General features: G+C 35.1%; 1 protein-coding gene across 3 annotated transcripts in view; it reads left to right on the top strand.

Annotated features, from left to right (window-relative positions):
• The first annotated feature begins 2,666 nt into the window (after nt 1-2,666).
• gpat2 (glycerol-3-phosphate acyltransferase 2, mitochondrial) overlaps nt 2,667-12,288 on the top strand; it is a 61,340-nt gene continuing 51,718 nt past the window's right edge. For 2 of the 3 annotated variants that reach the window (XM_051903975.1, XM_051903973.1), the window contains exons 1-2: nt 2,737-3,111; nt 8,817-8,924. In XM_051903975.1, coding sequence (XP_051759935.1) covers nt 8,859-8,924 — 66 coding nt within the window. In that variant the 5' untranslated portion in view covers nt 2,737-3,111; nt 8,817-8,858. The other variant, XM_051903974.1, reaches the window with a different exon arrangement.

Raw genomic sequence — 12,288 nt, 5'->3', positions numbered from 1 at the left:
ACTTCTGCTTACATCACGCGTGACCTTTCCAACGTGTTTATGTAATGCATTGCACATCATAGAGCTAGTGCAAGATGAGCATTTGTGGTTAAAAAGTATAATTTTTTTTTTTCTTTAGAAAATGACTGATCGTTTTGCTAGATAAGACACTTATTCCTCGTCTGGGATCGTGTAGAGCGCTTTGAAGCTGCACTGAAACTGCACTTTGGACCTTCAACCCGTTGGTAGCCGTTGAAGTCCACTATATGGAGAAAAATCCTGGAATGTTTTCCTCAAAAACCTTAATTTCATTTTGAATTAAGAAAGAAAGACAAACATCTTGCATGACATGGGGGTGAGTAAATTATCAGGAAATTTGAATTCTGAAGTGAACTAATCCTTTAAGATACTGCAGACTCAAATCAATTTGATTTTTATAATTTACTCAATATATTGTTTGAATTATGAGACTATAGCATTAGTCTTATTTAGGCTAATGCGCGTGTTATATTATTAATTATTAAATAATAATAATTAAAAATTCTCACCATAATGTAGTCAACAGCCCCCAGACCAAAACTAGCAGTGAAAATCATTGTTGAGAAACATTTTTTTTTCTTCCTGAATGTGTATATGTGTATATTTACAAATGTGGGCGATGATGAATGTTTTGGAGAGGGTGGAAAAACGGAAAAGTGCTTTTCTATACATAAAAACGCAAAAATCACTAAAAGGTCCAAGGGTGAGGAGAAAAAAAGAGAAAAGAGACAAAAGAGAGAACATACTGTATTGTTATTTTCAACAGACAGGGTCATATCTCATTTGTAAGCACCCACTTTTACACCTACATGGTGCACACACACACACACACACACACACACACACACACACACATGCACAACAGTGCGGTAATCACACACACGATGCGCAAGAGTACCTGCACTGTGCAAAAAATAAACCTCTTTGACAATGTCTGACATTGACGTCACACAATTTCCTTTCAGAATGAATGTTAATTGACAGTATCACCTATAAAAACATACATGTAGGCTACACTCACACCGTGTTATTCACAACACTTCAGCTATTTAGAGGCCTCTTCAGTCGATACTATCTGCACTAAGTATCTGTGTGCTGCTTTTGTCTTTTGAACCACAAATGCCTTTCGCCCTGTAAGCACCATTCAAAGCAACTGGCTATAGATTGGGTTTAGCTGTCGACTTTGTGTGAAGAAAATGAGTATGAATGCTTGAACTATATAGAAAAACAAGGGATGTACTTTAAAACAGGGGTTTTCAAACTGGGGTCTAGAGACCCCTAGGGGGCTGCAAGGGATGATCCGTGAAAAAGTCTACAGAAAAACTGATAAATAAAATAATAAAATATTGATTAAAAAAATCATTTTGTTTTAACAATTAAATAAATAAATAAACATTACATTTAAATAGATAATAAATCTCCAGTAAAGCACAGTAATATGGTGAGTAGAAAAAATGTAACATAATAGAAACTAAATATTTGGGGGTCCATGGCATCTAAAAGATCGAAAACCCCTGGTTTAAAAGGATTCTGAATGTGTTTAGGAGTTTATACTCTCAGTATCTTTATCTGCTGAAAATATTTTTGAAAATCCATTATTATTCATTTTTGACAAATCTGTATTAGTGCTGTTATGTAACCCCTTTGTTGTCTGTCTTTGTTTTATAACTGCCAAGATTCTTTTAAAATCTGTAGGATTTATGTAAATCTTATTTCAATTATGTTATGTCAGGAGATCTTAAAGTCTTTTTGAAAAAATCACCAGGTCTAATCCCTTATTACATCAACTTATTCATGTTTTGCCTGTAATAATAAATCCACTACGATGGAGTTTGTGCTTTTGGACTGAAATGAAACAGTGTTTGCTAATGCAATCAGCGAGCATCTCTTATTACCTAGGCAGCTGGCCTTTTATGTATCAGGTCACATTATCTTATGCCAAAGGATGGCACTGTATCAAAAGAAGAAAAAGACGTGGTGATATCTGCATGACGTGAAATCAAACATATCCAAAAACCTTTCAAAATGATTTCATTTTAAAAGTATTATAATGAAATTACCAGTTGGATTGTTGTGAGATGAAGTGACGGTAACCTTACAAACGTTTTCCAAGCCAGAACAAAGGTTATAAAATGGAGACCTGGGCTTCAAGAGGTCCTTTGAGCAAAAAGGGAACTTTTTACAATTTCCTGGAGAGGTAGGCAAACATGATGACTTATTCAACATCCGGACGTCTGTACCAGCATAAACCTGTTCAAATAAATAAGACAAGAGGCAGGGCAAATCAAAAATGTCAAAAAATAAAATAAATAAAAAGAAGACAATACAGCAGGGAGTGAAGAAGTTTTGGGGCTTGTCAAAATAAAGGAAATAAGAGAATAATAGAAACGCTGAATAGGCTACTGAAGGTCACGGTGGACCTAAAGTTAGGTGTGAGACTGACTGCAGAAAAATAATGCAGATGCTGGTTAACAACTGAAGCAAATAATAAACAGCATTTTAAATCAAATGTAATATAATTTATTCTTTTATCAATCCTATAACTCAGCAATATAATATAATATAATATAATATAATATAATATAATATAATATAATATAATATAATAATGAATGCAGAATAATCGTGAACTTTTACGTCCTCACCTGTAGGGGGCGATGAACGGATGAGCTGCATAAGTAACAGCAAGTTTAATTGCTGCAGGTGAGTGATGCATGTCAGTCATTCTTTCTTTACTTCTTCGAAATACCGATTTTATTTTGTAGCTTAACTCTTTTAATATGAGCAGTGTGAAATATTGGGTGATTTTGCTGAACTTTAACAAGCACCGGGTGATCAAGCCTCGTTTTGCGTGATTTCTTCCCATATTAATGCTGAGGCCTTTTTATATTATTAAATGCGCGTGGGTCGATTGGGAAGTGATTGTTGTTTTTCTCTTAGCCCTATTTCTGCATAATGGATAACCACATTTTAAAGGAGTTCGTACCCTTGAGCTGTTCTACTTTTGTCCGTCAAAGAATCAGACAGCTTTTGTAAGCTTCGTGCCCTGAATGTTTTTCTTAATACACTTCCATATGGAACTCTTGGGGCCGGGTGAGTAAATAATCTATATTATATTGTTCATTTTATAAATAAAATTATAATGACACACGGCAGTTTTTAAATGTGAGTCAGAGATCAAAAAGAAAAGAGCTGCACGTGTTGCTGCTGTGTTTTGATTGAGCGCATGCGCGTTGATGATCTGTGCGCGTGAAGCAGAGCTGACTCACGAGCTTCAGGTGCTCGCGGCTCATCAGTCTCGTGAGTGATGCGGGTTTGGTGAGTCACGCCACTTGCGTGGTAAACTAAAAAGACGCGGGTCATTACTGTCATGTAGTACGTTTTCATGTCAAATATTAAAGTCACCATGAAATCAAAATTGACAGTTATTATTTTTAAGTAATAATGCTGTGTTTATTACAAATTATTTACATCTTTATTATTATTTTTAAACTCATGTGCCTTCTTAATCTTTTAAGAGGCCGTTTTAATTTTGTTTTTGGGTCTACAAGAATAGGCTTTCATGCTTAAATTTTCAAAACACATTACTTTTCACATATTTTACATTGTTGCAGCACCAACACCCATAGATAACAATTCTGTCATTTACTCAATTGCTCACCCTCATGTTTTTCCAAACCTGTAAGACTTTCCTCTGTGGAACTTCTCAGTCACCACAATCATTTTTTGAAAAGTTATGAAAGTGAGTAGTGACTAAGATTTTCATCTTTCGTTTTCCATGTGAGAAAGAAAGTCTTTGAATTTGGAACAACATGAGAGCGAGTAAATTAGAGCATCATCCAGGAAGGATAATTATCCTAAACTAAAGCACAGTTATCAGTAAGTCTCAGTGATGCATTTGAGACATTTTGTGAAGTGATGTTTTACATTAAACTATTCTGTCCTGATAAATAATTTTGCGCAAATCTGAATTTCAAAAGATGATTAAAGGAAATCGATATGATACCCATAGAATTAATGAATTTAAATTCTACACAGTTGTTAGTATGGGTGTAAAGATACACTCGTCACGATTCAATACAAATCACCATACTGAACTCATGATACGATACTAATATATTCCAAAATTTTAAGCCAAAATAAAGAAGAGTTTATTATTATTATTATTATTATTATTATTACTTATATTGTAAAAAGTTAAAGGGATAGTTCACCCAAAAATGAAAATTTGATGTTTATCTGCTTACCCCCAGGGCATCCAAGATGTAGGTGACTTTGTTTCTTCAGTAGAACACAAATGATGATTTTTAACTCCAACCATTGCAGTCTGTCAGTCGTATAATGCATGGCAATGGTAACAAAATCTATGAGAGTAAAAAAAAACATGCAGACAAATCCAACTTAAACACTGCGGCTCGTGACGACACATTGATGTCCTAAGACACGAAACGATCAGTTTGTGCGAGAAACCGAACAGTATTTATATAATTTTTTACCTCTAATACACCACTATGTCCAACTGCCTTGAGCACGCGCACGGCACATGGTTTTATTACATCAAAACTTCATTTATTTTGTTACTTTTCGTAAGGGCAGCTTTACAAATAAAAAGGACACATACAAAGATCTTGTTCACATACCTCAGTTGGATGTGGAAAAACCATAGGCACAGCTGATGGTTTAAGTCGTACGTGATCCTCTCCTGGGTATGTAAAATCATCAGGGGAAAAATGATCACTGCAGACCCTCAACAACTTTAGTACGTTAATGGGTGTGTTGATATCCAGCCAAAGAGCAATCAACCATAACTTCAGGCGAGCAGGCTCAGAAGTTGGGAATACGTGGAAAGTCACCACTCCCGAATGAGTTCGCGTGAGAGAACATATTCTTTTAGTTTTAAGTTGGTTTGAACAATCCGGATAAGCGCAAGTAAGTACCATTTTGATTAGCCGTCGTACCTACAATGTTTGTGCACTGTGTAAACAATGAGCGATGTATACTTGCGAGAGATCACTGGATCACTGGATGCCGTGCGCGTGCTCAAGGCAGTTGGACATAATGGTGTATTAGAGGTAAAAAATGATATAAATACTGTTCGGTTTCTTGCACAAACCGATCGTTTTGTGTCTTAGGACATCAATGTGTCGTCACGAGCAGCAGGGTTTAATTTGGATTTGTCTGTGCATGTTTTTTTTACTCATAGATTTTGTTACCATTGACATGCATTATACGACTGACAGACTGCAACGGTTGGAGTTAAAAATCATAATTTGTGTTCTACTGAAGAAACAAAGTCACCTACATCTTGGATGCAGATAAACATCAAATTTTCATTTTTGGGTGAACTATCCCTTTAACAAAAAAATTAACTGTCGATTAAAATGCTACATTTGGTATGCACTTGGGGTGGTAGACTTGAACTTGGTCCTGGTCCCCAGTGCACTGGGCAATACCAGAATAAAGATATTCATGATTCTGAAGCTGAAAATACAGAATGTTAGACACACATGCTTGCACTCTCTCACTGACTACATATAAATAATGTAGGCCCCTTTTCACTTTTCACATTTGCCATTGTCAGGACCTACAGATATTCCCCCATTGTATTATTATACATTATATTCAACATTAGCTATATATAGTATTGTAATGTAGTACTGCCACTGTGAACATTCATTTTTTTTCTCACGCCGTACACTCGCGCTTTCAATGCAGACATTCGTTGAATCTCTTACACAGCCATGTGCTCACTATTTCCTGTCTTTCCCTGTATTAATGCACTTACATGGTAAGAATAATCCATCTAAAACACTTTTGATTATCATACTACTAAACCTAAATGCGATATGGTGATTAAAATGATGTTTGCGCTTTCACTGTGAGGAGAGCCGCTCCAGCGCGTATGAGCTACAGATGATCAGTACAAATTATCACAGTTATAATTGGAAAGCATGTCAAAATGACTATTCCCAAACTTTAAAGGGTTAGTTAATCCAAAAATTAAATTCCATTTACTCACTCTCAAGTTGTTCTGAAGTTCCATGTTTACTGCAGTATGTGCGTTGTAAGTCTGTTCCTGATCGGATTAGACCGCTCGACTGACTATTTTTAAGCTTTAGGGAAATTGACTTTAAATAAAGTGCCAGAAATCGCTCAGGTTTCATAAAAAATATATTCATTTGTGTTTGGAAGATGAACGAAAATTTTATAGGTTTGAAATGACATGAAGGTGAGTATATGATGACAGAATTTACATTTTTGGTGAATTATGCCTTATAAATACAGTGAGTCTTGGATAGAACTAATTCTCTGTTGTGAATCATATTGTTTACATCACCAAAACATATCGTCACATTTTTATATTGCAATATATCGATATAATGATATATTTTTACACCCCCAGTTAGTTGTAAGGTTTATGTAGCTTTATATAGATTCAGTAGTTTTTCAATATGTGTTCTTGTGAACTTATAAAGTGTCATCATTAGTAAATGTATTTCTGCTGCATACAAAGTGCTCATTAGTAGTGAAATGAGTGCTACTAATTAAATGGAATGTGAAAAACACAACTGAACAGCCACCGAGTTCAAAAGGTACTGCATTACAGCAATGACCCACAGACTTTTTTGTCCATATCAGTGCATAATTTTCAAATCAGGTTCCTGAAGGTTTTTTTTTTGGCAGTGTTGTTCCTCCCTTGGTTGGTTTTTAATGAAAATTGAATAATGAGAAAGAAACAAGGCCAGAAACATTTTAGTATGCAGATGCCAGGTCCCTTGAACATACTTAAAAGTGCACTCTTCTGTTGCTGTGGCGGAAACAAACTTTAGTACTCAGTGGGGTGATAGTTAGCTTCAAATGTCTGTGCCATTAAAGTGGATTTGTTATTATTCAGGTGGCTAGCTATAAACGTTGACTTTAAAAGGATAGTTCATCCAGAATAGAAGATTCTGTCATCATTTACTCACTCTCATGTCGTTCCAGAAGGTATTTTGAACAATGGTGTGAAGAAACCGTTTTGGTGACCCTTGAATGGCCAAAAAAGCAAAAAAAAACAAAGTATCTTAATGTTCCACAGAAAGAAAAAAAAAGTCATGCAGGTTTGGAAAACATATAAACTGGCCATAAATACAGTTTACACTAATGCTTGTTATAGCACTCCTTGTTTTGAGTTATGCTTTCTGACACGTTTCGTAATGCAACAATGCCCAAAATTAAACCAGCATAGTTGCGTCCATTTCGGTAACGCAGAGGCGGATGTGGAGAAAAGGAGTAAGAAATGAAAACAGGACTAACTAGAGATATGGAGATGGTTGGACATGAAATAATTGTAGCTACAGGGGCAAGGTTTGATGAACAGCGAGCAGGCCCGAATATTTTGCCAGAACACACTCTGCTTTGGAAAGAGATAGGGATAATGAAGTTTTTGAGGGTGCTGGGGAGAATGAGATTTTAGGCCTGGTCTTGTTTATGCTTGTTCTGTTATTATTGGAGAGAGGAAAGCTCATTGGATTTCAATATTTATGAAGACGCAGTGTTGAAAACTTCCAACATGTGTTCCCTTAATGTTCTAGAAGGAAACATTTCATGAAATAGATGCTGCTATGTAAATAAAAAAAATTGTAATCACCGTGAATTAAATATTACATTTCCTGTTGTGTTTTATGTTTGGTCAGCAGTTAGATGTCATCAGTAATTTTGCAGTCAACAGAACTGATGTTAAGCTTCATCTTTTTCAGATACAGTAATAGAGGTCATCCAATAATGAAAGTTATCATTATTTACTCCAAACAATCCAAACCCATATGATTTCGCAAAGCTCTTATATAGTGACCACAGCTACTATGCTTTAAAGGGATAGTTCACCCAAAAATGAAAATTATTCCATGATTTACTCACCCTCAAGTCATAGGTGTATATGATTATCTTCTTTCAGACGAACACAATCGGAGATATATTTAAAAATATCCTTAGTCCTCCAAGGTTTATAATGGTTGCGAATGGCTGCCCAGATTTTGAAGGCAAAAAAATGCATCTATCCATAAAAAAATGAATCCATATGACTCCAGGGGTTAATAAAGGTCTTCTGAAGTGAATCCATGCATTTGTGTAAGGCAAATATCCTTATTTAACAAGTTATAAAGTAAAATAATGAGCTTCCAGTGCGACAGCCATACGCATCCGATGTACGTCCAAAAAGCATTAACTTCCGCGACGTGACATAGTGTACAAGTTATGCTATAACGCGTAGTACGTCATGTCATTGTGTAGAACGAGTACATTGAATGCTTATGGCTGTTGCACCCGAAGCTTGTTATTTTACTTTATAAAGTTTAAAATATTAGCTTCAGAAATTAGCTTCAGAAGGCCTTTATTAACCCCCTGGAGTCATATGGATTCATTTTTTTTATGAATGGATGCATTTTTTTTTTTTTTTTTTTTTGTCTTCAAAATCTGGGCTATTCACAACCATTATAAACCTTGGAGGACTAAGGATATTTTTAAATATAACTCTGATTGTGTTCATCTGAAAGAATACACCTAGGATGGCTTGAGGGTGAGTAAATTATGGGATAATTTTAATTTTTGGGTGAACTATCCCTTTAAAAGGACAAAAAACACTCAAATATAAAAGGAGTATGGTCTTTTGCATTGTTTTCTTTCTCATTTAAAGATGTGCATTGCCTCTTCCTACTGGTTGCGGCAAGTGTGTCTTTGTTTAAGTGTCAGAGCTACTGAAACTCACCTCTTGATAAAACGGTATGCATTTTTAATGATCTATCATTTTATCTCTTCAGGATTTCTTCTGATGGTAAGGTAGCAGTTTGGTTCGAAGAATCATGGAGCCAGTCAGCGAAAATCCTTCCAGTGAAACTGCCATTTCTTTCCAGCCCAAACGCCCTGCGGTAAGACTTATCATTTCATATGACACATCTCACTGTTATATATGGGGTTATGTTATAAGATTGCAGAACATTTACAGTAGATTAAATTAACTTCAGGCTAAGAGGGGAAGTTAAAAGTTACTTTATCTCGGCTGTTCCTTACATTCAGCTGAATCTTTGTGTACTTTTCATCTCTTTGGAAATCTCTTTTTTTTTTTCTTCACACAATGCCATTAAAGGGATAGTTCACCCAAAAATTTAAATTCTGTCATCATTTACTCACCCTCAAGTTCTAAACCTGTAAAAATGTCTTTGTTCTGTTGAACACAAAGGAAGATATTTTGAAGAGCGTTTGTAACCAGGCCGCTTTGGGGCACCATTGACTTCCATAGTAGTAAAAAAAAAAAATAAAAATACTATGGAAGTCAATGGTTCCCCAGAATTGTTCATTTCCCCACATTCTTTAAAATATCTTCCTTTGTGTTCAACATAACAAAAAAATTTATATAGGTTTGAAACAACCTGAGAGTGTGTAAATGATGACAGAATTTTCATTTTTGGGTGAACTATCCCTTTAATGTATTGTCTCCCATGCAGTGGCAACTTAAAGGGATAGATCACCCAAAAATTTAAATTGTCATCATTTACTCACCCTCAAGTTGTTACAAACTTGTATGAATTTCTTTCTTCTGTTGAACACACAAAAAAAAAGATATTTTAAAGAATGTTGTTAACCAAACAGTTAATGGACCCCATTGACTTCCATAGTATTTTTTTTTTTTTTTCCATACTATGGAAGTCAATGGGGACCAGCAACTGACATTTTTCAAAGTATCTTCTTTTGTGAACTATCCCTTTAAGCCTCTGCACACTTGGGAATATATGTATATGTAAATATGTGCGTGTATGTGTGTATACACTCACTACCGTTCAAACGTTTTGGTTGGTATGTTTTTTTTTTTTTAGGTTTTTTTTTAGGTTTTTTTTTAGGTTTTTTAAATAAAGCCTCTTTTTTCAGGATTCTTCGATTAATGTAAAGTTCAAAAGCATTTATTTGAAATAGAAATCTTTTGTAACATTATAAATGTCTTTACTGTCTTACTTTTGGTCAATTTAATGTATCCAGTGTTAATATTGCCTGGTCAGTGCACAGTATACTCAACAAAGAAGCCATAATATCTATAAACGATAAAGGACTTTCACATTTTCACTCATCCCTCCTATCTGCAAATCCACCTACTTTCTAGAAGATAATTAAATTCATAACCCAGACCAGCTGCAGACGATTAGTCTAAACGCCATCCCATCTTCTCCCAGCTGTTGTTGGCAGTGTTGGTTTAGCCCTGAAGAGCTGCTGACTTTGAGTTCACCTGAACAGTGCTCATATGTAGATTATCTATGATTCAGTCCACTTGAGGGTTCTTTATTGGGTCTTTGATCATCTAGTAGTCCTTTATTCTAGGGCAGGTTGGATTTATAACACAAATAATGAGCTACTGTCAAGTCACCTTTATTTATATTGTGCTTTAAACTATACAGATTGTTTCAAAGCAGCTTTACAGTGATAAACAGAAAGATAATGATCACTGGTGCTAACAGAATTCAATTCTGCTGTAAAGCAACTTCAGTTCACACTGTCAGATTCAGTTCTGTTCAATAACTGTGTAAAGATAATCAAATATGGAATAAATTCAATTCAACTATAAAGCAGCTCTGTTGAAAACAGTGACGTCATCCAATAGTGTCAATACAGTCAAATCAATAATATTGCTGAATACTATATTATGTGTCCCCAACTATAAGCACTGTGTTATAAATTAGGAAAAATGTAAGAATGCACATGACATACGTCCTTGATGATTATACTAATGTTGACAATAAAAAGAACACCGAAGATGACAAAAGCTTTTAGATGGGCTTATTACTTTATTACTATGGCAACCTCTATAGATGATGACTGTCTAAATGAAAAAATCTGATTTCATCACTTGCAAAATTGTTTGAAAACAAGCTTAAATTGGATGCAGTGTGAACAAAGTCAAAAAGCTCTTTGATAAATTTCTCAGAAGCTGCTTCCCCTCAAACGCTGATGAAAATGAACTGAAATGTATTCCATTTTTGATTGGTTCATTAGCGTTGCTGTATCAGATTGAAAAATGTTATCTGTGTTTGTAATGATGGTGATTATCATAATCAGATTCAAAGCACAGCACCAGGTAAACGTAAGGTAACTCTTGCCGCCGTTAATGAATGCGTGCACACAGCCAAAAAGCTCACACACACGCGCTGTCATGAGTCAATCATCTGGAACCTTTGTGGGATCGTTATATCGTTTTTTTTTTTTTTGTTGTTTGTTTGTTTTGTTTTTATATATATAATTGATGCAAAATATACATGTACTCACCTGGTTGAAATCTTGTCAAATTAGAATATAGTTGTACAAGTAATAGCTCCACCAAATTATTGAATTACTCAGAAATGCACACAGTTTTCTGAGCAAGGGTTCAACAAGCAATTTTCCCCTTTTTTTTCCCCTGAGTCTGTTAGGTTGGAGAGAACATTTTCTGCACCGAGACATGACAATTCTAGGTAATGCAAGTGGGTTCAGAGCCTTGCAGACTTTTGCAGAAAGGATTCTTTAGAACAGTGTTTGAAGAAAGATACAAAAAGTGTAAAACTCTTGCAGTTCAAAAAGCTTACGCTACGTCAGAATTTCCCATCTCAGGGTAAGTCAACTCAAGAGTTCAAATTTTAACTCGGTGTTTGTTGAACGTCCTTTCTGAAATACACCCCTGATAGCAAAAGTGATTCCTTGCAGTTTTAAAAGTTGATCTGAGAAAGCAAATTTAAGAATTAGATTCCCATACAGTGTGAACAAAACCTTTTTTTTTTTTTTTCCTCATTCAGTCATTTAAATATTTAGTGACTTTGAATGATTTGCTTTCTAATTTATACTGTATATATATTATCTGTAAAATATTTCTCTTTTACTCTTAAAGCCAAAGCCTTTGATTCTTATCTGATCTGAAATTTGAGCTGAAGTAAATTTTAATAAAACATTACAGCCTAATGCAATTCTTCTGAATGTCAGACTATATTCTCTTCCTTTTATCACTCCAAAGACAGACACTATGGTGAGCCCAAGCTAATGAAACATTACCAGCAGAGATCATTTTCAGTTGAAAAGGCGATTAAAAGAATTAACCTGGGTGCTGGAGCCCCCTATCCATTATGCAGTCTTATTTAATAATTGATTGCTGTAAGTGATATTTCCCACACAGATGATTAGAGACTTTGTAATGGCGTCTGTTGTTGATACAGCTTTGATTGATGATAAATCAGTCCTACTGTCTTCAGCCATGTCTCTTATCCATCTGTGCTAAAA

This window comes from Ctenopharyngodon idella, chromosome 8, assembly GCF_019924925.1.
Source record: "Ctenopharyngodon idella isolate HZGC_01 chromosome 8, HZGC01, whole genome shotgun sequence".
In the NCBI taxonomy this organism is placed as follows: Eukaryota; Metazoa; Chordata; class Actinopteri; order Cypriniformes; family Xenocyprididae; genus Ctenopharyngodon; species Ctenopharyngodon idella.
The sequence above is the reverse complement of the archived record's forward strand: the minus strand, read 5'-3'. Positions and strand labels throughout refer to the sequence as shown.